Source organism: Amblyraja radiata, unplaced genomic scaffold (assembly GCF_010909765.2).
Source record: "Amblyraja radiata isolate CabotCenter1 unplaced genomic scaffold, sAmbRad1.1.pri S87, whole genome shotgun sequence".
NCBI lineage: Eukaryota > Metazoa > Chordata > Chondrichthyes > Rajiformes > Rajidae > Amblyraja > Amblyraja radiata.
This window is the reverse complement of record NW_022630170.1, coordinates 4304-28445: the sequence shown is the minus strand read 5'-3', so window position 1 is coordinate 28445 and position 24142 is coordinate 4304. Positions and strand designations below refer to the sequence as shown.

The 24142-nt window shown below is 45.7% G+C and overlaps 1 protein-coding gene across 1 annotated transcript in view; it reads left to right on the top strand.

Moving 5' to 3' along the window:
* The window catches only part of LOC116969565 (alpha-1-inhibitor 3-like), a 56750-nt gene extending 34705 nt beyond the window's left edge, over nucleotides 1-22045 (top strand). Inside the window, exons 12-16 of the mRNA XM_033016404.1 lie at nucleotides 15032-15095; nucleotides 15926-16071; nucleotides 16289-16438; nucleotides 17099-17248; nucleotides 21950-22045. Coding sequence (XP_032872295.1) covers nucleotides 15032-15095; nucleotides 15926-16071; nucleotides 16289-16438; nucleotides 17099-17248; nucleotides 21950-22045 — 606 coding nt within the window. The remainder of the gene's footprint in view (nucleotides 1-15031; nucleotides 15096-15925; nucleotides 16072-16288; nucleotides 16439-17098; nucleotides 17249-21949) is intronic.
* Nucleotides 22046-24142: the final 2097 nt, after the last annotated feature.

The following is a 24142-nucleotide window of genomic DNA, read 5'->3' as shown; positions in this document are numbered from 1 at the left end:
GAAGAGAAGGCCCCTTAAAAGAGAATTTTTCAAATCTATATTCGGAGATGTAGATCTATCCACGTCATGAACTGAAATCAGCAATCCTTATGGTACCGCTGCATCACATGATTCCAAAAAGTCGATGAAAGGAGACCAACTCCTTAAGAATTGGTCATATTTATCTATTAGTCGGAGTCTCATTTCTTCCAGGCGTGCTATGTCCATCATATTCCTAATCCACATTTTAACAGTTGGTATGGCTGTATTTTTCCAAAATTTAAGTATCAATTTCTTTCCAATTATTAACCCATAATTTAAAAAAACATTTTGGTCTTTATTTAAATTGGTATCTTCTCCTATTATTAGAAATATAATCCATTCCATTTTGGGTTCTATTCTTGACTTGAAGAGCTTTGTAAATATATCAAATATATCACTCCAAAATGTATTCAACTTTGTACATCCTACAAATGAATGTGTTATATTAGCGTTTTGAAACAAACATTTATCGCATCTGGGAGAGACGTTTGGATAAAATTTATTCAACCTCGTTTTTGAATAATATAGTCTATGTAATAATTTGAATTGAATTAAATTATGTCTCGTATTAATAGAACAATTATGTGTATTCATCAAATACTTTTCCCATCTATCCTTCGAGATCTTTATCATTAGCTCATGTTCCCAATCTTCCCTTAGTGCTTCTGTTGAGGGTGATTCTCTATATAATATATTATTATAAAAGTATGATATTATTTTTTGTGAATCAGCCTTAATATTCATTGCTTCTTCTAAAGGGTCTAAAAATATAGTTTGAAATCTATGTGTATATTTCTTCATAAAGTCACATACTTGTATATATTTAAAATATTGATTACCCTTCAATTTAAATTTAAATTTTAATTGTTGAAATGATAACAGTTTACCCAATTCATACATATCCCCTACTTTCCTAATCCCCAGTCTATCCCATTGTTGATATATGTTGTCGATCAGAGAAGGTTTGAATGCGGGGTTGTTCAATAGTGGGGTTAGTACTGATAAATTATTTAATTTCAAGGATACTTTTATTTGTTTCCAAATTCTTATTATATTGTGAATAATTGGGTTCTTCTTATATATTATACTATTCAATTTTATCGGTGAGAGCAAGATCGTTCCTATATCGTGCGGATAGCACTCCTCTTTCTCCATTCTTATCCACTCCAACTGCTGAGTGGAACTATCCAGCCAGTACATTATGTTCTTAATATGCACTGCCCAGTAGTAATACATAAAGTTAGGTAATGATAAACACCCAATTTCTTTAGATTTGCACAAATGCTTTCGTTGAATTCTATGTGTTCTGTAATCCCATATAAAATTAGTGATAGTGGAATCTTGTTTTTTGAAAAAATATTTTGGAATATATATTGGGATCGCTTGAAACAAATATATTACTTGTGGTAAGAAAGTCATTTTTATAGCGTTAATTCTACCTATCAATGAGAGCGGAATTGTTTTCCAAAATTTAATCATATCATTCAGTTTAATTAATAGTGGTATAAAATTGGCACTAAATAATGATTTGTGTCTTCTCGTAATTTGAATACCCAGATACTTGAATTTTTCTGTTGCAATTTTGAAGGGGAATTTTAGTAAATGTCTCGAATCCTGTGGTTTTAAAGACATAATTTCGCTTTTATTCCAATTTATTCTATATCCTGAAAAAGAGCCGAATTCCTCAATTAGTGTTAATAAGGTGGATATACTCGTTTGTGTATTAGTAATATATAAAAGAATATCATCAGCATAAAGTGACATTTTATTCTTTGAATCCTTAGTGTTATATCCGTGAATATTCGGGTGATTTCTAATCTTTTCGGCCAACGGTTCTATCATAAGGGCAAATAGCAATGGTGATAAGGCACACCCTTGCCTATTACCCCTTGATAAGTAACATTTTGGAGATAACGTATTGTTAGTTAATATTCTTGCCGTAGGTCTATCGTAAAGTAGTTTAACCCATCTAATAAAATTCTCTCCCATATTGAATTTGTATAAATACTGCCATTCTACTTGATCAAACGCCTTCTCTGCATCCAGCGTGACAACTGAAATATCTTCATTGTCCTCATTATGAGAGTACATTATATTGAAAAGCCTTCTCAAATTATTAAATGATTGTCTTTTGGGTATAAATCCCGTTTGATCCGTATTTATTAAATTGTTAATATAATTATATAGCCTTCTAGCTAGAATCTTTGCTAAAATTTTCTGATCCGTATTTAGTAGTGAAATAGCTCTATAAGAACCCGGTTCATCTAAATCTTTATCTTTTTTTGGTATAAGTGTTATTGTAGCTTCTGCTAGGGTTTCTGGTAGTTTATTTTCGGTATAAGCCTGCGTGTATAAATTGAATAATCTTGGTATAATTGACTCCTGAAATCTTTTATAAAATTCATTACTAAAACCGTCTGGTCCTGGGGTCTTCCCATTTTTCAGTGAGTTTATTATTCGTTGTATTTCTTCACTAGTAATCCGTGCTCCTAATTGCTCTTGTTCTAAACTATCCAATTTTGGGAGCTTGCAATTATCTAAAACATTTGTAATTTTACTTACATCTGTATTTATTATAGATGTATATAAATTGTGATAAAATTGGGCAAACCTCTTATTAATATCCTTAGGCAGTGTTAAAAACTCACCCTTATCTGATTTAATTTTAGTAATAGTTTTTTCCTTTTCTCGTTGCTTCAGTTGCCTCGCAAGTAGTTTATGTGGCTTATCCCCAAATTCGATGTGTGCTTGTTTTGTAATTTGGAATATCTTATTACTCTAGCCGATAGTATTCTATTAACTTTATATTTCAATAAAGTTATCTTATTATGTTTATTTATGGTTGGGTCAGTTGCATTGTCCAGTTCTAGTAGTTTTATTTCCTGTTCTATCCGCTGAAGTTCTCTTTTATTTTCCTTATTTTGAAAACTTTGGTAAGAAATTATGACGCCGCGAATATATGCCTTGAAGGTTTCCCATAATAGCGATGCAGAAATACCCGGCGTGTCATTTATTTCGAAAAAAAGTTTTATTTGTTCTTTTATATACTCATAACCCTGCGGGTTATTTAATATATGTACATTGAATCTCCAAAAAGGTTTTATACTCGGCATTCCCTCAATTTTAAGTATACAAGTCAATGGTGAATGATCAGAAATAATACTATTACGATATGATGGTTTATTCGTATACGGGATTAATTTTGTGTCCAATAAAAAATAGTCAATTCGCGAATAAGTTTTGTGAACTGATGAATAAAATGAGTATTCCCTACCGCTTGGATTTGCTATTCTCCAAATATCAGCTATGTTATTATTTTTTATATAAGTATTTAAAAATTCACAGGTCTTAGTTTTAACAAGACGCTTCCCTAGCTTTATTGATTTATCTAAGTATGGATCTATAACACAGTTAAAATCTCACCCCATTATTATATTTTGATAATTATGCTCTGCGATTAAATCTATTATTTTCCTAAAAAATTGTGGGTTATCAAAATTAGGCGCGTAAATATTTATCATAGTTAATGGTGTATTGTAAATTTCTCCCGTGACTATAACATATCTTCCCTCTTTATCAGATATAGATTTCTTTAATTTAAAAGGTATACCCTTCCGAATTATAATAGCCGTGCCTCTTGCTTTAAAGGTGAATGAGGAGTAATAGGTTTGACCTATCCAATTTGCCCTTAATCTGATCTGAGTTTTTTGTTTCAGATGTGTCTCTTGTAGGAGAGCAATATCCATATTTAATGATTTTAATTGTGCCAGAATGTTACCCCTCTTAATTGGCTCATTCGCACCTCTGATGTTCCAACTACAGAAGGTGAGACCTCCGATATTTATTCGACTATTATCTTGCATTGGCTATTATTACCAGACTGTATGATTCATGTGATGCAGCCAAGTACCTCGAAATCCCGAATCCAGAGTTGTCCTTCATAATTTCCACAGTAGTTCTACATCTCCTGACACTATTAAACATAATTAAGGGAAAGAGAAAAACATAAAATAAAGTGTACATAAAAATTGTTAAGTCGTACAACACATAATTGTGAATAAACAAAAAAGGTGAATGTAATTTATCAAAAAAGCGAGAAATTACAAAAAAGCCACCTAAGGTAGCTAGATTTGTTTTTAAATTGACCTCCGTCGATGAGATTATGCACTGGGCCTTATCCCCCTATTAGAATTTGACCCAACGTTAGTCGGTTCCCTATAATTGTTACCAAAATTATCATATCAGGTCAATTAATCGCTGAACAGTTTAAAATAGAATAAAATAAAAGGGAAGGTAGTAGATTTGGATTAAAATTAAAGAAATTATGGGTTAAAGTACCTCGTCAATAATGACACTTTTCATTTACCTGTATGTTAATTAATTCATAATTAGTATTTAGTATTTAAAATACATGTCTAACCTCCCCCACCCTTCCTGCTATATAGTTAGTCGTGTTAGTATAGTACATTACGCCTTTAACGTTAGTTGAGTTTATTGCGCGTAAGTGGTTAATTAGTTAGTTAATTATATATATAAATATTAGGTCATATAGTGTGGAACAGATGCCTCATAATGGCCATTTCAAAAGGAGACGGTCTCATAGTTCTCCGTGCTGAGGGGTTTGTTGAATGGCTTGCGACCTTGCGATCTGTGCTTTCAGTTCAGAAGTTTAATTCGGCCTCTGTTATTAAACAATACATTCTTGCCAGATAAGCCTGTCTGGTAACCGTCTGAAGCGTTCTAGTGTCTTAATTGAAACAGAAAAAACAAAGTTCCACGGATAAAATGTCTATTATTCTGTTCCTCCTTGAATTTTGTTTAAAATCCCCTGGGCGTATTTGCAAGCAGAGTCCGGGTCCGTAAATGAGCGTTGCTTGTCCTTAAACGTAATTAGCATTTTCGCTGGATAGATCACGCCATAACGAACTTCAGAATGTCCATATAAAATACTGCTTGCCCTTTTAAACTCGCGTCTTTTTGCCAAAATTTCCCGAGGATAATCCCTGTAGAATCTTACGATATTATCAGCAAATGTAAGATTTTCTCCATAGGTTATCCTCTTTAATAGAGTTTCCAATGTTGAAATATCCAGGAACTTTACAATGATTTGCCTTGGTTTAGCATGATCATATTTTTGGAAGCGACCCACTCGATGAGCCAGATCTATCTTTGGTTTTTCTGGAAGTTTGAAAACATCTTTAAGTAGATTAGTAATAAAATCACGCATTTGAAGGCCGTGTTCAGCACCCTCTTTAACTCCTACTATTCTCAGATTTTGCCTCCTTGACCTGGCCTCTAAATCTTGACATTTCTCATTCAGTTTATTCGTTAGCTCCCAATTAGTATCGTGTTGTTTTTTCAGACCTTGTATTTCTTGGCTCATCTGTTCCATTTCACCATCCATCTCTTCCAGCAATTTTTCCGAGTCTGTTAATTGCTTCAGCAGGGTGTCATGTTTATTGTTATAAACTTTCTGCATACTTTCCAATTCCTTCGCCGTCCTGGACTCCAAATCTTTAAACTGCTGGTTCAGGGCTACATAAAGCTCTTTTACTTCGCCGCAGCTATTATCAATTTTCTTAGAAAGATTGCCCTCCATAGTGGAGAAGTTGTTCTGAATTGTAGAATTCATTTTGGCAAATTGCTTCTGAAGATCTTTAGTAATATCTTTAAGAATATTAGCTCTTACCGTTTCTTCCCAGCTTTTCATTTCTTTCTCCTTTGTATCACTTCTCGCAGCCATATCGCTTGTAGGTTGTTGAGGTTCCAGCTCCTCTTCCAAACTTTCAAAAGTGAGTTCCGGGGTGGTTTCAAGCTCATCCAGAGCTTTTTGGAGCTGGAAACTGATTGTAGTCTTCTTGGGTCGTCTCTGACCTCTTCTCTTTCTCATCCAGTTTTTACGATAAGATCGTTTTAAATCCCAAATCCACCGGTACCGTTTGATGGAGTCAGTACCCTCGACGTTCAGCAAACCTGATAAGATTTTTAAACTCGATCCTGGCATGGGAGTCGACTTTAAACACGATTTGTTGGAGGAGAGCTCAGTGCAGCTGCCTTCACTGCTTCATAGCAGCCACCCCCTCATCGTTCTAAACTCCAGCAAGTACAGGCCCGAGCCATCAAACAGATCTCCTACGTTAACTCCAGGGCTGCCAACATTGGTTGAGAGTTGGGAGTGAGAAATTGTGAGAGACCAAGCCCGAGGGAGCGTAGTGACCGAGGTACCCCCCTCCCATGGTACGGAGCTTGTGCATTTTTCAGCTTGAAATTGTGCAATCTGGTGCATACTGTAGCAAGTATTTTAACTTACAGATGGCGCAATGGGCTAAGTGTTCGGCTGGCAACCGGAAGGTAGCTGGTTCGAATCCCGCTTGGAGTGCATTCTGTCGTTGTGTCCTTGGGCAAGACACTTCACCCACCTTTGCCTGTGTGTGTCCTTAGGCAAGACACTTCACCCACCTTTGCCTGTGTGTGTGGATGTAATTATGTGAAGCACTTTGGGGTCAATGCAAGTTGACTAAAAATGTGCTATATAAATAAAGACATTTAAACTTAATTTACACTTGAATGCAACATTTATGCGTTAAATTGAAATAGCTATGAATAAGGTTAGGCTAAATTACATTCCTAATTACATTCCACAGTAGAGCCAGGCTCTGATCAACAGGTACAGCACGTGAAAGACCTTAGTGTATTCATGTATGGAAATCAGATTATAATCAAGCATTTGGCCCATGTTGACCAACCTGGGTCTCACTGCACACCTGGTACTATACCTGACCCTGACTCCAGTTGCATACCTTCTCTCATTCCTGACAATGAGTCCAGCCTTACACCTGGCCCCCTATTCTACCCTGATCATAGCTGCTTACCTGCTTGGGTTCCCAATGCTGAACACTCCCATAGTCCTAGCTTTGACTGCACACCTAGTACTATTCCAGACATTGACTCTGGATGCGCACTTGGCCTTGCTCCTAGCCCCTCTGCACTGACAATATATTTGCCCCACAGATAAAACCCCATATCTGACCCCCTGGACTTAACCTATTACGTTCAAGTCCACAGGTGCTTATTTAATGCGGTAATCTTTTATGGGGCACTTCACGGACCAAATTTTGTATAACAAAATGTGTTACATCTTGGCTTCCTTGTTATCTAACATGCTAGTTACTTTGTCAAAGAAGTAATCAATTGGTTGAACACAATTTCTCATCCATAACATTATACTCACTCAGCTGTATAAGTATTCTGTTACCATTTCCTTCATTTTCCTAACAAACTGTCCTGAAGTCATTTTCACCCTCAATATTTTCAGTAATTTGCTGTCTTCATCTCAGCTGGGACTTTTCCGAAATGCAAAGTCCAATAACTATATATTTAAGCAATAATATTCTATTTAATGTGATCTTGAGAGTACATAATTGTGGTATTCATAACACAACGATGATAAAAAGATCTTTGTTTTGATTGCACCTACCAACATGCATACCTTATTATATTAAAGTTAATATGTACCAAGGGCAATTTTTTTTTCCAATGCACCCCATTCCCAATTACGTTTACATTAAAGTGATTGAAATCCAAGTGAAGTTTAAATGGCAGCAGAGAAATAAAGCAACCGGGATGGATGATATTCATTACGTGGTTGTTTGGAGTCAGTATCAGCACAATTACTATATTACATTTTAAATCTTCAGATGTCCTAGTTCAAGCTAAAACTAAAGACAAATAATAATGTACTCACACATTCCCCTGCAAGTATCTCTGTCACTCCCTTAAAATATGCCCCTTCTTTGAACAAGCTCTTAAACATCGCATCTGAATCAGTTTCCATCTGATTACACTCCTTGAGGATGTTCATCTACGTTTTCAATTAATAAAACAATGAGATTGGGGACATTTCTATTCAACCTGTCAAAATAATTTGGGGGGGGGGGGTGGTTTAGAAAGTCAGTGAGGTAAACAAACATAATAGTTGAGTGGCAAATGACAATAGTGCTACCTTCCCAATATTTAACTGAAGGAAACAATGGGTCTGTATGTTGTGACAGACAGCCTGACACTTTGCATGTCATTTTAATATTATACTTATCCCATCCCCCTGGATATTCCAGATTAATAAATTAAGGTTTTGTCAACTAATTACAAATCAGGTTAATCAATAACATTAGCCAACTCTGAAGCACGAAGAGCTGAGCATTGGGATCCAGACATCACGGACATCTGGCCACAGTTCTCCGCTCACATCTGGCAGTGCTCTCCATCTGTACCAGGGGCCACGGAGCGTTTTTGAAAGTGGGGGAGCTGAGCGATCTCTGATCACTGGCCTTGGGCGTACCCGGCGAGGGAGTGGAGCGTGGGGAGTGGGGAGAGGGTGGGAGGGGGATGTACCCCCTCCCACGGTAGGGACTTTTTGAAATTTGATGTATTAAAATCATGTATTAGTGCATTGTAGAAGTATGATTTCAATGTTTTTAGTTTGAAGCAATTTCAAGAGGTAACTTTTTAAGGGGTACTTTTTCCACACAAAGGGTGGACGGTGAATGGAACAAGCTGCCAGAGGAGTTAGTTGAGGCAGGGACTATCCCAAGATTTGAGAAACAGTTAGACTGAAACATGGATAGGACAGGTTTGGAGGGATATGGACCAAAAGCAGGTAGTGTAGCTGGGACATGTTGGCAGGTGTAGGAAAGTTGGGCCAAAGGGCTTGTTTTCACACTGTATCACTCTATGACTACATTATACCTCCACCATGCATGAATGCTTCAAAATCAAGTGGTCGAGTTTTATTGCCGTATACTCAAGCATAGAAATATAGAAAATAGGCGCAGGAATAGGCCATTCGGCCTTCAAGCCAGCAATCCCATTCAATATGATCATGGCTGTTCATCTAAAATCAGTACCTCTTTCCTGTTTTCCCCATATCCCTTGATTTTGCCTGCCCCAAGAGCTAAATGTCTCTTGAAAACATCCAGTGAATTGGCCTCCACTGCCTTCTGTGGCAGAGAATTCAACAGATTCACAACTTTCTGGGTGAAGAACGTTTGTCCTCATCTCAGTCCTAAATGGCCTACCCCTTATTCTTAAACTGTGACCCCTGGTTCTGAACATCCCCAACATCAGAAACATTTTTCCTGCAGTTACAGTAAGTGGAAATCTAGCTGGCAAGCAGGATGCTTTTACCAACCACCCCCATTTGAAGGCCACTATCATCCACAGCCTCTACCCAGTGCTTGGTACATACTTCCAGCAGCAACTGGTTGTCCTCCAGGATGCACCGAGCCACAGCCTGGTCCATGCTGGTCACCAGGGCGAATTCGGCACAGAGACTCTCACGACAGCGGCGCAACGCTTCCGACGAACGCCCGGGACTTTTGCTCTGAGGCTGTTCCATGGCCGGAGCTGCAGCGAGCGACTCACCAGCCCCACAAACACTAGCCAGCGCCGACTCCCCGTCCGCATCTGCTCCCGCCGCTCCATCCCTTCCTCCGCCCCGACTCTCCAACAACCGCAGCCCATGCAGTTGATATTAGTTTTCAAATTATCTTTGATCACAGAATTATTCTGCAGTTGTATAGGGCTCTGGTGAGACCACATCTGGAGTATTGCGTACAGTTTTGGTCTCCTAATTTGAGGAAGGACATCCTTGTGATTGAGGCAGTGCAACGTAGGTTCTCGAGATTGATCCTTGGAATAGTGGGACTGCCATATGAGGAAAGATTTGAAAGACTAGGCTTGTATTCACTGGAGTTTAGAAGGATGTGGGGAGATCTTATAGAAACATATAAAATTATAAAAGGACTGGACCAGCTAGATGCAGGAAACATGTTCCCAATGTTGGGCGAGTCCAGAACCAGGGGCCACAGTCTTAGAATAAAGGGGAAGCCATTTAAGACTGAGGTGAGAAAAACGTTTTTCACCCAAAGAGTTGTGAATTTGTGGAATTCCCTGCCACAAAAGGCAGTGGAGGCCACGTCACTGGATGGATTTAAGAAAGAGTTAGATAGAGCCCTATGGGCTAGTGGAATCAAGGGATATGGGGAGAAGGCAGGCACTGGTTATTGATTGGAGACCATCATCCATGATCATAATGAATGGCCAGGGCCGGATTTACCTATAAGCTAGACAAGCTTAAGCTTAGATCCCCGATGTCTAGGGGGGCCTCCGGCCAAGGCAGGACACCTACCGTTCAACTCTGGGTGGCCCCCCTCTCTATCTCTCTCTCTCCATCTCCCCCCGCTATCCGTGTCCGGGACGCCGGGCTCCGCTCGCTCCTCATCCGCCGGCACGGCAGGTCGCCTTGCACATGTGCATTGCTGCGGCCTGCACGTCCTCCCCCCTGCACATGCGCACAACCACGGCCAGCACATCATCGGCCGCCGTGCGCATGCGCACTGCAACGGCAACTGGTCGGCGCTGGGCACTTTCTCCCTCGCTTTGAATTGTGGGAGATTTGCCCGCCATGGCTGTCCGGTCGCTGCCTCGCCGCCAGCGCTGAAAACCAACGCGGAGGGAGGGGACCTCACAAGTGGAACAGCTTAGGGCCTCTCTTCATCTAAATCCGGCACTGTGAATGGCGGTGCTGGCTCGAAGGGCCGAATGGCCTCCTCCTGCACCTCTTTTCTATGTTTCTATGTTTTAATTGCTTACGACAGAGCATGAGAAAGTCTGGGATCAGCGTGCGATCGTGTAAATTTGGCGAAATGCGTGATTCTCACGCACAATGCATGAGAGTTGGCAGCTCTGTAACCCAATTATCCCTGGGATCATTCTCGTAAACCACCTTCTCTAACCACCCTTCCCTCTCTAACGCCAGTACATCCTTCAGGTAACTGCTCCCAATATTCCAAATGTGGCCTCACAAGCACCTGATAAAACCTTAGCATTACATCCTTGGTTTTATATTATAGTCCCCACTAAATAAATGCTAGCATTGCATTTGTTTTCCTTACTACTGATTCAACCTGCAAAGTTACTTTTGGAAATCCTGTACAAACACTCCCAATTCCCTTTAAAACTCCAATTCCTGAATCTTCTGCCCCTTCAGAAAATGGACTATGCCTTTATTCCTTCTACAAAATACATGTCCACACTTTGATCCGCTGTATTCCATCTGCCACTTCTCCGCCCTCTCTCGTAACATGTCCCAGCTTTCTCAATACTACCTGCCCCTCCATCTAATTTCGTATCATCCACACACGTGTTCACAAAGCCATCAATTCCATCATCCAGATCATTAACATATAACGTGAAAAGTAGTGCACTCAACACTCGCCCCTGCAGAGCACCACAAGTCACCGGCAGCCAATCCGAGAAAACGCCCCCTTTATTCCCACTCTTTTCCTTCTGCCTGTCATCCAATCTTTTATCCATGCTAGTACCTGGCCTCTAATACCATGGGTTCCTATCTTGTTTAGTGGCCTCACGTGTTACACTTTATCAAAAGTCTTACGAAAATCGAAGTAAACAACTTCCACTGACTCTCCTTCGTCTATCCTGCTTGTTACATCCTCAAAGAAATCCAACCAATCCATCAGGCAAGATCTCCCCTTGACGAGACCACGGTGACTTTGGCCTATTTTATCCTGTGCTTCCAAGTACCCTGAAACCTCAACGTTAATAATGTACACTAAAATTCATTCAGAATCTGGGGACATTTAAGGGCAGAGTGTTGAGCTGGCAAGCGAGTCCGTTTCTTGCCCAGAAGCCGGCTTCTTTAGATTTCCCGCCTATTCAATTTTAAAACCAACTTTATTTCCACAGAGGAAACCAGCAAAGTGGGTCAGAAGTTTTATGGAGTGATGGGAGGTAGAGGTCCTGACCAGAAAGTCTTATGGAGGGAGGGACAGGCATAGAGAGGTGAGGCTGATAGGCTGAAGTGTGTTTATTTCAATGCAAGGAGTCGTGGAGAAAGCAGTTGGATGTAGAGCCTGGATCGGTGCTTGGGACTAGGATGTTGTGGCCATTGTGGAAACGTGGTTGTGGGAGGGTCGCGACCGGCAGCTCAATGTCCTGTGGTTTCGATGTTTCAGACGTTATCGACAGGGAGGAACAAAAAGGTGGAGGAGTTGTACTACTGATCAGGGAGACTGTGACGGCGGCACTCAGAGAGGACGTACTGGAGGGTTCATCTACTGAGGTGGAATGGGTAGAGCTCATAAAGAATAAAGGAGCAATTACTCTGGGATTATATTATAGGCCACCCAACTCTAGTGGGATATAGAGCATCACACAAGTAGACAGATTATGTAAGGAGGCAAGAACCACAGGGTTGTAGTGGGTGACTAACTTATCCAATATTCACTGGGACTTAATCAGGGCAAGAGAATTAGACGGGGCAGAATTTGTTCAGTGCATCCAATAAGTTTTCCTTAAACAGTGTGTGGATAGTCCACCTCGAGGAGGGACTATACTGGATCTTGTGTTGGGAAACGAGCCTGGTCATGTGACTGGTCTTATGGTGGAAGAGCATTTTGGAGATAGTGACCAAAGCTCCATACATTTTAAGAGTGTTTTGATTCGGGACAGGTCTGGATGTTGGGGGAAGGTACTTAATTGGGGCAAGACAGATTGCAATGTCATTAGGCAGGAGCTCAGGAGGGTAGATTGGTAGTTGTTTAAAGGCCAGCTGATCAAAGTGTAGGATCAGCATGTTCCAGTAATGAGGAGGGATATGGATGGCAAGGTAAAGGAACCATGGATGACCAAGGAGGTTGTAAACTTGATCGGGTAGGAAAAGGAAGCGAATGTCAGTTTTAAGGAGGTGGCATCGGATGGGGCTTATGAGGAATATAAGGCTTGTAGGAAAGAACTCAAGTGGGCGATTAGAAGGGCCAATTAAATGTCATTGGCGAGCCAGATTAAGGAAAATACCAAGGCTTTTTTACATACGTTCAAAACAGTAGGGTGACCTGGGAGAAGGTAGGACCCATCAAGTATAAAGGAGGGAATCTGTGGAGTTGGGGGATGTAGGTGAGGTATTAAATGAGTACTTTGTATCTGTATTCACTGAGGAGAAGGCCTTGGAGTTCAGCAAAATCAGTGTGGAGAATACAAATATGCTTGGGCTTGAGATTGAGGAGGTGGTGCGGAGGCTCTTGAAGAACATTAAGGCGGATAAGCCCCCTGGGACTGATGGGATCTATCCCAGGTTATAGAGGGAGGCAAGAGAAGAGGTTGTTGGGGCCTTGATGAGGATCTTTGTTTCTTCGCTAGCCACAGGTGAGGTCCCAGGGATCTTGAGAGTGGTCAATGTTATTCCCTTGTTTAAGAAGTAGAGAGAATCCAGGGAACTATAGGCCGGTGAGCCTCACATCAGTGGTAGGGAAACTATTGGAGATAATTATTTGATATAAGATTTACTCCTATTTGGAAGAGAATGGGCTTAGTAGGGATAGCCAGCACAGCTTTGTATGTAGCAGGTCATGTCTCATGAACTTGATTGAGTTTTTTGAGGGGGTGAGAAAGGAGATTGATGAAGGTAGGGCAGTAGATTTTGTGTACATGGATTTTAGTGGCTTTTGAGAAGGTCCCGCATGTTTGGTTGATCCAGAAGATTAAGATGTACGAATTCACGGTGACTTAGTAGGATGGATTCAGAACTGGTTTATTCATAGGACAGAGGGTTGTGGTGGAAGAAAGATATTGTGGTTTGAGGTCTGTGACCAGTGGAGTTCTGCTGTTTGTGATATATATATATAAATGAGTTGCACGTAAACATAAACCGTTGGGGTCACGGAAGACTGTCAATATATACAGTAGGATGTACATCAGCTACAGAAATGGTCAGAGAAGTGGCAGATGGAGTTTAATTTGCATTAAGGCGGCATAGTGGTGCAGCAGTGGAGTTGCTGCCCTCGAGCGCCAGAGACCCCGGTTCGATCCCGATTACGGGTGCTGTCTGTACGGAGTTTGTACGTTCTCCTTGTGACCGCGTAGTTTTCCTCCTGTTGCTCCAATTTCCTCCCACATTACAAAGACATGCAGGTTGGTTGGTTAATTGGCTTCTGTACATTGCCACCTGTGTGTAGTATGTGCAACTGGGATAACTTTGAACTTGTGAACATTGGTTGGGCTGAAGGGCCTTTTACCACGTTGTATCTGTAAACTAGAATGTGATGTGTTGAACTTTGGGACGACCAACGTAGTATACAATTAATGCCATGACCCTTCACAGCATTGATGTACAGAGGGATCTTGGGGTACAAGTCCATAACACCCTGAAAGTGGCAACACAAACATAGAGTGGTAAAGAAGGTGTATGGTATGCTTGCTTTCATAGATCGGGGCATTGTGTATTAGAGTCAGGAAGTCATAATGCAACTCTATAGGACTTTGGTTAGGCAGTCCCAGTCACCCCATTACAAGAAGGATGTGGAGGCCTTGGAGAGGGTGCAGAGGAGGATAACACAATTACGCCCGGATTAGGGTGAATTAACTATAGGGAGAGGTTGAACAGATTGGATTATTTTCTCTGCAGCTACGGAGACTGTTGGGAGACCTGGTAGAAGTATATAAACTGTGAGAGGCATACGCAGGGTAGACAGTCGGAATGTTTTTCACGGATAGTTTTTCAGGTGATGTGTAGCTGGAGTCGAGGGCGGTGTTGCTGACAGGTTCAACGTGGTGTTTATGCAGGGAATGGAGGCACAGTGTTCATGTACAGTCAGATAAGAGTTGGTCTTGGCATCATGTTCGGCACAAACCCTGTGGGCCGAAGGGCATGTTCCTTTGTCGTACTGTTCTATGTTGATCTCTCTCCCCCCTCCCCGCACCGAGAGAAGACTCCCTCCGCACCGCAGTTAAGAATGATGCAGATATCCTGTCCTCATCCCACCAATCGAGACTCCCCGTTCCCCTGGGTCAACACCGCACCCCTCATCAACATCTCCCTGTTGCCCCCCCCCCTCGTCACCACTCCCCACTGCCCCCCCCCCCCCCCCCCCCCCCCCCCCCCCCCCCACTGCATCACGGAGCTCTCAGCCTCGGTCTCTCCTCTCTCCCCGCACAGGTCATGGCCAAAGGGAAGATCATCAGCCTGGAGAGCACCCCCCTCATCGTCGGGGGGACGCACGGTACGGGGAGGGGGACGGGCTGGGGTGGAGGGGTGGGAAGGGGGGGAGGTCAATGGGGTGGGATGGGGGGTGGAATCGGGTGGGAGATAGATAAGGAGGGTGGGCAGGTCGTGAAGAAGGGGTGTGGGGGGGGGGGGGCAGGCTGGGGAGGCAAGGTGGGATAGGGGGGTGGAACAGGTGGGGAGGTGGAGTCAGGGTGGGAAACAGTGTTGGGGTAGACAGTGTGGGTTTGGGCTGTGTAACCCGATAATTAGGCATCAGGCGGTTTGCAAGGGATGGCACTGTGTAACAGTACAGTGTGGGATCACACTGTGTAACAGCACAATGTAGGAACACACTGTGTAATGGGGCGATGTGGGATCACACTGTGTAACGGGGCGGTGTGGGATCACACTGTGTAACGGGGCGGTGTGGGATCACACTGTGTAACGGGGCGGTGTGGGATCACACTGTGTAACGGGGCGGTGTGGGATCACACTGTGTAACGGGGCGGTGTGGGATCACACTGTAATGGGGCGGTGTGGGATCACTGTGTAACGGGGCGGTGTGGGATCACACTGTGTAACGGGGCGGTGTGGGATCACACTATGTAGCGGGGCGGTGTGGGGTCACACTGTGTAACGGGGCGGTGTGGGATCACACTGTGTAACGGGGCGGTGTGGGATCACACTGTGTAACGGGGCGGTGTGGGATCACACTGTGTAACGGGGCGGTGTGGGATCACACTGTGTAACGGGGCGGTGTGGGATCACACTGTGTAACGGGCGGTGTGGGATCACACTGTGTAACGGGGCGGTGTGGGATCACACTGTGTAACGACTCCCCTCCAGCCGCACAGGGGGAGCTGACGCTGCCACTCCGCCTGCCCGCCCTCCTGGCTCCCACTGCCCGGCTCCTGGTCTTCACCGCCCTGCCCAGTGGTGAGATGGTGGCCCACTCCACACACATACACATGGACAAGTGCTTCCGCAACAAGGTGAGGAATCTCCCCCCGTCAAGGATGTACTCCCCTGAGGAACTTCCTTTCTCCCCACTCCCCTACCACCCCTCCTCCCCCCCCCCCCCACACCACTCCGCCTCTACCTCCCACCTCTCCCCCTCCATCTGCCTCCCGCTCGCTGCCTCACCGCGCTCTCTACCGCTGCCTCACCGCGCTCTCTACCGCTGCCTCACCGCACTCTCTCCCATTGCAGGTGCACCTGAGTTTCTCCGTGCCGGAGGAGTTGCCGAGCAGCCAGGTCTCGCTGCACGTCGGCGCCGCCCCAGGCTCCCTCTGCGGTCTCCGCATCGTCGACCACAGTGTGCTGCTCCTCAAACCCGAGAGGGAGCTCACGGCACAAAGTGTAAGGCCCAGTTCCACCCTGGGGTGCAGACGGGGGCCCAACCCACTCGGTGTGCGGAGTGGAAGGGGTAGAGGTGGAGGGAGGGGGAAAGGATGGGGTGGAGGGAGAGAGGGGGAGGGAAGGGGGAAAGGATGGGGTGGAGGGAGAGAGGGGGAGGGAAGGGGGATGGTGCAGGGGGGGATGAGGGGAGGGCGGGGGAATAATTTTCCCGGATCCCTGCCCCTGATCTTTATCCGCTGTAATTTATATTTCTCTCACCCACACTTGTTGATCTCTCTCTCTCCCCTCTCTCCCCCTCCTTTTCCGTCACTTGCCCTTACCCTGCCTCTCTACTGCTCCCCTCACTCTCCCACCCTTTACACTCGCCTACTTGCCCCCTCGCTCTCGCACTCCCCTCTTCCTCTCTCTATCCGTTTCCTCACTCTCTCTCCCCTCCGCCGCCTCCCCCTTCATTTCCCTCCCTATCTCTCTCTTCTTCCCTCCTCCCTCCCTCAATGCTCTCTGCCTCTCTCTTCCTCACACTCGCCCATCTCTCACTCCCCACCATCTCTCTCCCTCCTTCCCTCCACCTTGCTCTCTCCCTCCCTCCCTCGTCCCCTCGTGCCCTACCTCCGCAATGCTCTCCCTCTCCCCCCTCTGTACCTCAACCTGTCCCCACAGGTCTACTCCTTGCTGCCGGTCACTGATCTGAACGACTACCCCTACTCAGTGCGTGACTATAACTCTCACAACTGTGTTCCTGAGCCTGTCGCTTCACTGCTCTTACGGGACGACAAGAACTCGGTCATTGACGTGGCTCAGTTGCTGCAGGTACCACCCAGGGAGTTGCGGGAGGCGTGAAACAGGGGCTGCGGAAGGGAGGGGAAAGGAGAGAAGGCTGAGATGTGGAGGGATGGAGTGAGGGGGTTGATGCAGGGGGCAAGGAAGGAGGGGTGAGGGAGGGAGTGAGGGAGAGAGCACAAAGGAAGGGCCAGAGGGAATGGGGGGAGAAGGGAGTCATAAAACCACAAGTGATACATAGATACAAAGATACATAGACAATAGGTGCAGGAGGAGACCATTCGGCCCTTCGAGCCATTCAATGTGATCAAGGCTGATCATCCACAATCAGTACCCCGTTCTTGCCTTCTCCACATACCCCTTGATTCCGCTTGCCCAAAGAGCTCTATCTAACTCTCTTTTGAATGCATCCAGTGAACCGGTCTCCACTGCTTTCTGAGGCAGAGAATTCCACAAATTCACAACTCTCTGTGTGAAAAAGTTTTTACTCATCGCAGTTTTAAATGGCCTTACCTTTATTCTTAACTGTGGCCCCTACTTCTGGACTCCCCCAACATTGGGAACATTTTTCCTGCATCTAGCTTTTACAGTCCTTTTACAATTTTAAACGTTTCTATAAGATACCCTCTCATCCTTCTAAATTCCAGTGAATACAAGCTTAGACTTTCCAATCTTTCTTCATACGACAGTCCCGCCGTCCCAGGGATTAACCTTGTGAACCTACACTGCACTGCCTCAATCACAAAGATGTCTTCCTCAAATTAGGAGAGTAGAACTGCACACAATACTCCAGATGTGGTCTCACCAGGACCCTGTACAACTGCAGAAGGGTCTATTTCCTCCTATACTCAAATCTTCTCTTTATGAAGGCAACTTGCCATTAGCTTTCTTCGCTGCCTGCTGTAGCTGCATGTTTACTTTCAGTGACTGGTGTACAAGGACACCCAGGTCTCGTCGCACTTCTCTTTTTCCAAATCTGACACCATTGAGATAATAATCTCCCTCCTTGTTCTTGTCACCAAAGTGGATAACCACAAATGTATCTACATTATACTGCATCTGCCACGCATCTGCCCACTCTCTCAACCTGTCCAGCTCACCATGCAAACTCCTAGCATCCTCTTCGCAGTTCACACTGCCACTCAGTTTTGTGTCACCTGCAAATTTGCTGGTGTTACTTTTAATTCCATCATCTAAATCATTAATATATATTGTAAGTAGTTGCGGACCCAGCACCAAACCTTGCGGCACTCCACACGCCACTGCCTGCCATTCTGACAGGGAACGGTGTATTCCTACTCTTAGTTTCCTGTCTGCCAACCAATTCTCTATCCATGTCAATACCCTACCCCAATATCATGTGCTCCAATTTTGCCCCCTAATCTCCTGTGTGGGACCTTATCAAAGGCTTGCGGAAAACCTTCTGATACACTACATCCAATGGCTCTCCTTCATCCATTTTACTTGTCACATCCTCAAAAACATTCCAGAAGATTAGTCAAGCAGGATTTCCCCTTCATAAATCCATGTTGACTTGGATCAATCCTTTTACTGCTATCCAAATGCACCATTATTACTTCTTTAATAATTGACTCCAGCATCTTCCCCACCACCGATGTCAGGCTAACTGGTCTATACGTTTCTCTCTTGCTCCTTTCTTGAAAAATGGGCTGACATTAGCTGCCCTCCAATCCACAGGAACTGATCCTGAATCTATAGACCATTGGAAAATGATCACCAATGCATCCACATTTCTAGAGCCACATCCTGGGATGCAGATCATTAGGCCCTCGGGATTTATCAGCCTTCAGTCCCATCAGTCTTTTCTGATACTTAAATCTTTAATTTCCTCTGTCTTCCTGGGTCATCTGTCCTCTAGTACATCTGGGAGATTGTTTGTGTCTTCCTAAGTGAAGACAGAATCAATGTACCTGTTCAACTCTTCTACCATTTCCTTGTTCCCCATAATAATTTCATCAGTTTCTGCCTTCAAGGGACCCACATTTGTGGCAAACTTACCCTCGTACTTCATCTTTTCAGCCCGTATTGCCCATTTTGTTACCTACTGTTGTCCTTTGAAAGTTTCCCAATCCTCTGGCTTCCCGCTACTCTTTGCTGTGTTATACACCCTTTCTTTTAGTTTTATAACGTCCCTAACTTTACTTGTCAGCCACGGTTGCCTCTTACTCGCCTCAGAATCTTTCTTCCTCTTTGGAATGAAATTACCCTGCATCTTCTGGATTATGCCCAGAAATTCCTGCCATTGCTGTTCCACCTTAATCCTGCTAGGATCCTTTTCCAGTCGACCTTGGCCAGCTCCTCTCTCATGCAGTCATAGTCTCCTTTGTTCAACTGCAACAATGACACTTCTGATTTAACGTAGTCCCTCTCAAATTGCAGATTAAAACATATCATATTACTGTCACTACCTCCTAGCGGTTCCTTTACCTCGAGTTCTCTTATTAAATCTGGTTCACTAGATAACACTAAATCCAGAATTGCTTTCTCTCTGGTAGACTCCAGTACAAGCTGCCCTAAGAATCCTTCTCGGAGGCACTCTACAAACTCCCTTTCTTGAGGTCCAGAACCAATCTGATTTTCCCAATCTACCTGCATATTGAAATCTCACATAACCACAGTGGCATTACCTTTGTTACATGCAATTTTAACTCCTGCTGCAACTTGCATCCTATATCCAGGCTATATCCATCCTATACCCCCCCCCCCCACCCATGTAGCAGTGGCAAACCTGCCTGCCAGAATGCTGGTCCCCCGCCTGTTAAGGTGCAACCCGTCCCTTTGTACAATTCACCCTTACCCCAAAACAGATCCTCATCAAAGGCTTTTTCAAGTATGATTTCCCCTTCATAAATCCATGCTGACTTGGACCGATTCTCTTACCGATTCAAATGCGCTGCTATTACATCTGTGATAATCGACTCCAGCAACTTCCCCACCACCGATAACAGGCTAACTGGTCTATTATTCCCTGCTTTCTCTCTCCCTCCTTTATTGAAAAGTGGGATAACATTCGCTACCCTCCAATCCACAGGAACTGATCCAGAATCTATAGAACATTGTAAAACAGGAGCATAATTACGCCATTCGGCGCGTCAAGTCAACTCCGCCATTCAATTGTGGCTGATCTTCTGGCTTCCAACAGGAGGCTTATTAACTGCAAGTCACTTCCCACTATTCTGCTTTGCTCCCTTCTTGTGCAGCAGGGTAATATTGGCAATTTTCCAATCATCTGCAACCACTCCTGACTGTAGTTTTTCCTAAAATATGCTTCCACAGTCTCTAAAGCTACCTCTTTCAGAACTCTAGGGTGTAGTCCATTCGGTCCAGGTGACTTATCCACCTTCAGCCCTTTCAGCTTCCCAAGCATCTTCTCCCTAGTAACACCACGCCACTCACTTCCACCCCCTGACTCTCTTGAATATCACGCATATTGCTGGTGTCTTCCACTGTGAAGACTGACGCAAAACATTTATTCAACTCCTCTCCAATTTTTTCACTCCCTATTATCACCCCCCACCCACTTCATTTTCCAGTCGTCCAACGTCCACTCCTGCCTCTTTCTTACTCTTTACAGAACTGAAAAAACTCTTATTATCATCTTTTATATTATTAGATAGCTTATCTTCGTAGTTCATCTATTCTTCCCATATTGCCTTCTTAGTTACCTTCTGATGTTCTTTGAAAGCTTCCCAATCCGTTGGCTTCCCCCCTACCTTTGCAATGTTATACGCCTTCTTTGTAAGTTTAGTTTAGAGATACATTGCGGAAACTGGCCCTTCGGCCCACGCCGACCAGCGAACCCCGCACTATAGCACTACCCTACACACACTAGGGACAATTATTTTATATTTATACCAAGCCAATTAACCTACAAACATGTACGTCTTTGGAGTGTGGGAGGAAACCGAAGATCTCGGAGAAAATCCACGTCGGGGGAAAACGTACAAACTCCGTACAGACAGCACTAATAGTCAGGATGGAACTGACACTGTCTCTGGCACTGTAAGGAAACAACTCTACCGCTGTGTCACCATGCCGCCCAGGTTTTATACTGTCCTTGGCTTCCCCTGTCAGCCACGGCCGTCTCTTTCTCCCCCTAGAATCTATCATCTTCTTTGAAATGAAAAGATCCTGCATCTTCCAGATTATTCCCCAAAATTCCTGCCATTGCTGTTCCACCGTCATTCCTGCTAGGATTCCTTTCCTGTCAACTTTGGCCAGCTCCTCCATCATGCCACTGTCGTTCAGTGCCTCTTTTACAGCTGCCTTTATTCAGCTGTAATGTCGGCACATCCAAGGTCACCTTCTCCCTCTCAAATTGCAGGTTGAGGGAGGGGTGAAGGGAGGGAGTGAGGGAGGGGTGCGTGATGGAGTATTGGAGAGGGATTGGCGAACACTGTGAGGTAGAGAGGGTGAGGGGGGGTGAGAGTGTGAGGGAGGGAGGATGTGAAGGAGGGAGAGAGCGGGGGTGAGGGAGAGGGTCAGGGAGGGGTGAGGGAGGGTATGAGGGGTAGTGTGAGGGTGAGAGCGACAGAGGGAGGGGGTGAGGGTGACGGAGGGAGGGGTGAGAGTGCGATGGAGGGAGGGAGTGTGAGATAAGGAAGGAATGAGGGTGTGAGATGGTGAAGAAGTTGTGGGAGAGAGAGGAGGGAGCAGGGATGACGGAGTGGCAGTGACTGGGGCAGACCCTGATGCCTGCCCTCCCCACAGGGCCTAGGCCTGAAGGTCTTCACGGACCTGGACTACCAGGTGCCCCTCAACTGTGAAACGCAAAGATTGGTCGCTGAGGCATATGAGGGTGAGTAGTGACACCTGCTGACCCATCTAGACACCCCTCATTGAACTCGCTCTGACCCCCGTTGAACTACCATGTGATGGAGCATCCCCACCTCCCCGCCGGGTCATGCCCCTTCCCCACCGTGATCCCCTGACCATCCGTGACCCTGGTGTGCCTATGATACCCCCAGCCTTGGAGACAAATTGGGGTTACCTCCCCCCCCCTACAGTGTAGTGCTCCCTCACCCCCCCCCCCCCCACAGTGTGGTGCTCCCTCACCCCCCCCCCCCCACAGTGTGGTGCACCCTCACCCCCCCCCCACAGTGTGGTGCTCCCTCATCCCCCCCCACAGTGTGGTGCTCCCTCACCCCCCCCCCACAGTGTGGTGCTCCCTCACCCCCCCCCCCCCACAGTGTGGTGCTCCCTCACCGCCCCCTACCCCCCTCCCCCCCACAGCGCAGTGCTCCCTCCTCAACCAGTATTATCAGTGGGATTGTCTCCGCCAGAAGGACCACAACGTGTTGAGTACGTCATGTACAACATGGTGGAGTCGGTAGTGGCGAGAGATTCCACGGGGCCCAGGCAGCTCCAGGTCCGCCAGTACTTCCCCGAGACTTGGCGCTGGGACCTGATTCCAATCGGGTAGGTTCACCGCACCACACACAGTCTGTCGATCTCACCCCCTCCCTCACCTCACCTCACCTGGGTAAACTACCCGAAGGGAGCCGTGTGGGAGAGGGTTAGAGATGGGGAGGAAGCAGAGGGGAGGGGTTCACAGAGATCGGGATCGGGGGTGTAGGGGATGGAGAGGGTTTGAAACGGGGAGCGGGGGTAGGGGCCAGACGGGTTATTAAGATGGGGTTGCAGGAATGGAGGGAGCTACAGAGACGGGCCCTGGTGAAGTGGCCAGGGGTGGAACATAGACGGGAAAGGGTGTAAGGGCAAAGGGGGGCTTACAAATGGGGGGGGGGGTGGTGAGGGGCTGCAGGGGGATACCGAGACGGGGATGGGTGTATGGGCCGGAAAGGGTTACGGAGATGGGGGGGGGGGGGTGAGGGACTGCAGGGGGATACAGAGACCAGTGTTGGGGTGGGAGGGGGGAGGGGTGGGGTGGTGCAGCTCTGAGGGAGCTGGTACGGGTGGAAAAGCAGGGAGAGGATGGGTTGATGGGTCTTCCCTGTGTCACAGGCCAAAGGGCCAGGCCTCAGTGGAGCTGACGATCCCGGACACCATCACGGAGTGGAAGGGCAGCGTGTTCTGCAACGGGGAGACCGGCTTCGGCCTCTCGCCCACCGCCTCCTTCACCACCTTCAAGCCCTTCTTCCTGGAGCTGGCCCTACCCTACGCCGTGGTCAGGAGCGAGGGCTTCACCCTCAAGGCCAAGCTCTTCAACTACCTGGCCCACAGCCTCATGGTGAGGGGGACCCACGGGTTGGGGGGACACCCACGGGTGGGGAGGCACTCATGGGCCAGGGGGAGGAGGGCAAAATTGCCAGCCCTGAACGTTCCCACATTCCCTCCTCACCTCCTCGCCCAGGCCTGTGACTAGTGGTGCGTCTCAGAGATCGGTGCTGGACCCATTGCTGATAGTAGTTGATATCACCGATGTGGATGAGAATGTGCATAAGACATGATTAGTAAGTTTACAGCTGACACTGAAACAGATGGTATTGCAGAGAATGAAGGAAGAGTCCAATAAATTACAGTGGCATATTGATCAGCTGGGCAAAATGGATTTGGATATGTATGAATATGACTGTACAGCACAGGAACAGGCCCTTCAGCCCACAATTTCCATGCCCATCATGATGCCGTTTAACTAACCTCCTCTGTCTGCACGTGATCCATATCCCTTCATTCACAGCTTATCCATGAGCCAGTCGAATAGCTTCTTTCATGCCACCATCGTATCTGCCAACAAACATCCCTGGCAGCGCGTTCCCGATACCCACCACTCTCTGTGTTACAATTGACCCCGCACATCACCATTCAACTTTGCCCCTTTCACTTTAGAGCTCTATGGTGCTTTTACGTGAAGTCAAACCAGGGTCAGACATTCACTGAGAACGTTGGGCCCTGGGGAGTGTTGTGGAGCAGAGATTGAGGAGTACAGGTGCAGCGTTCCCC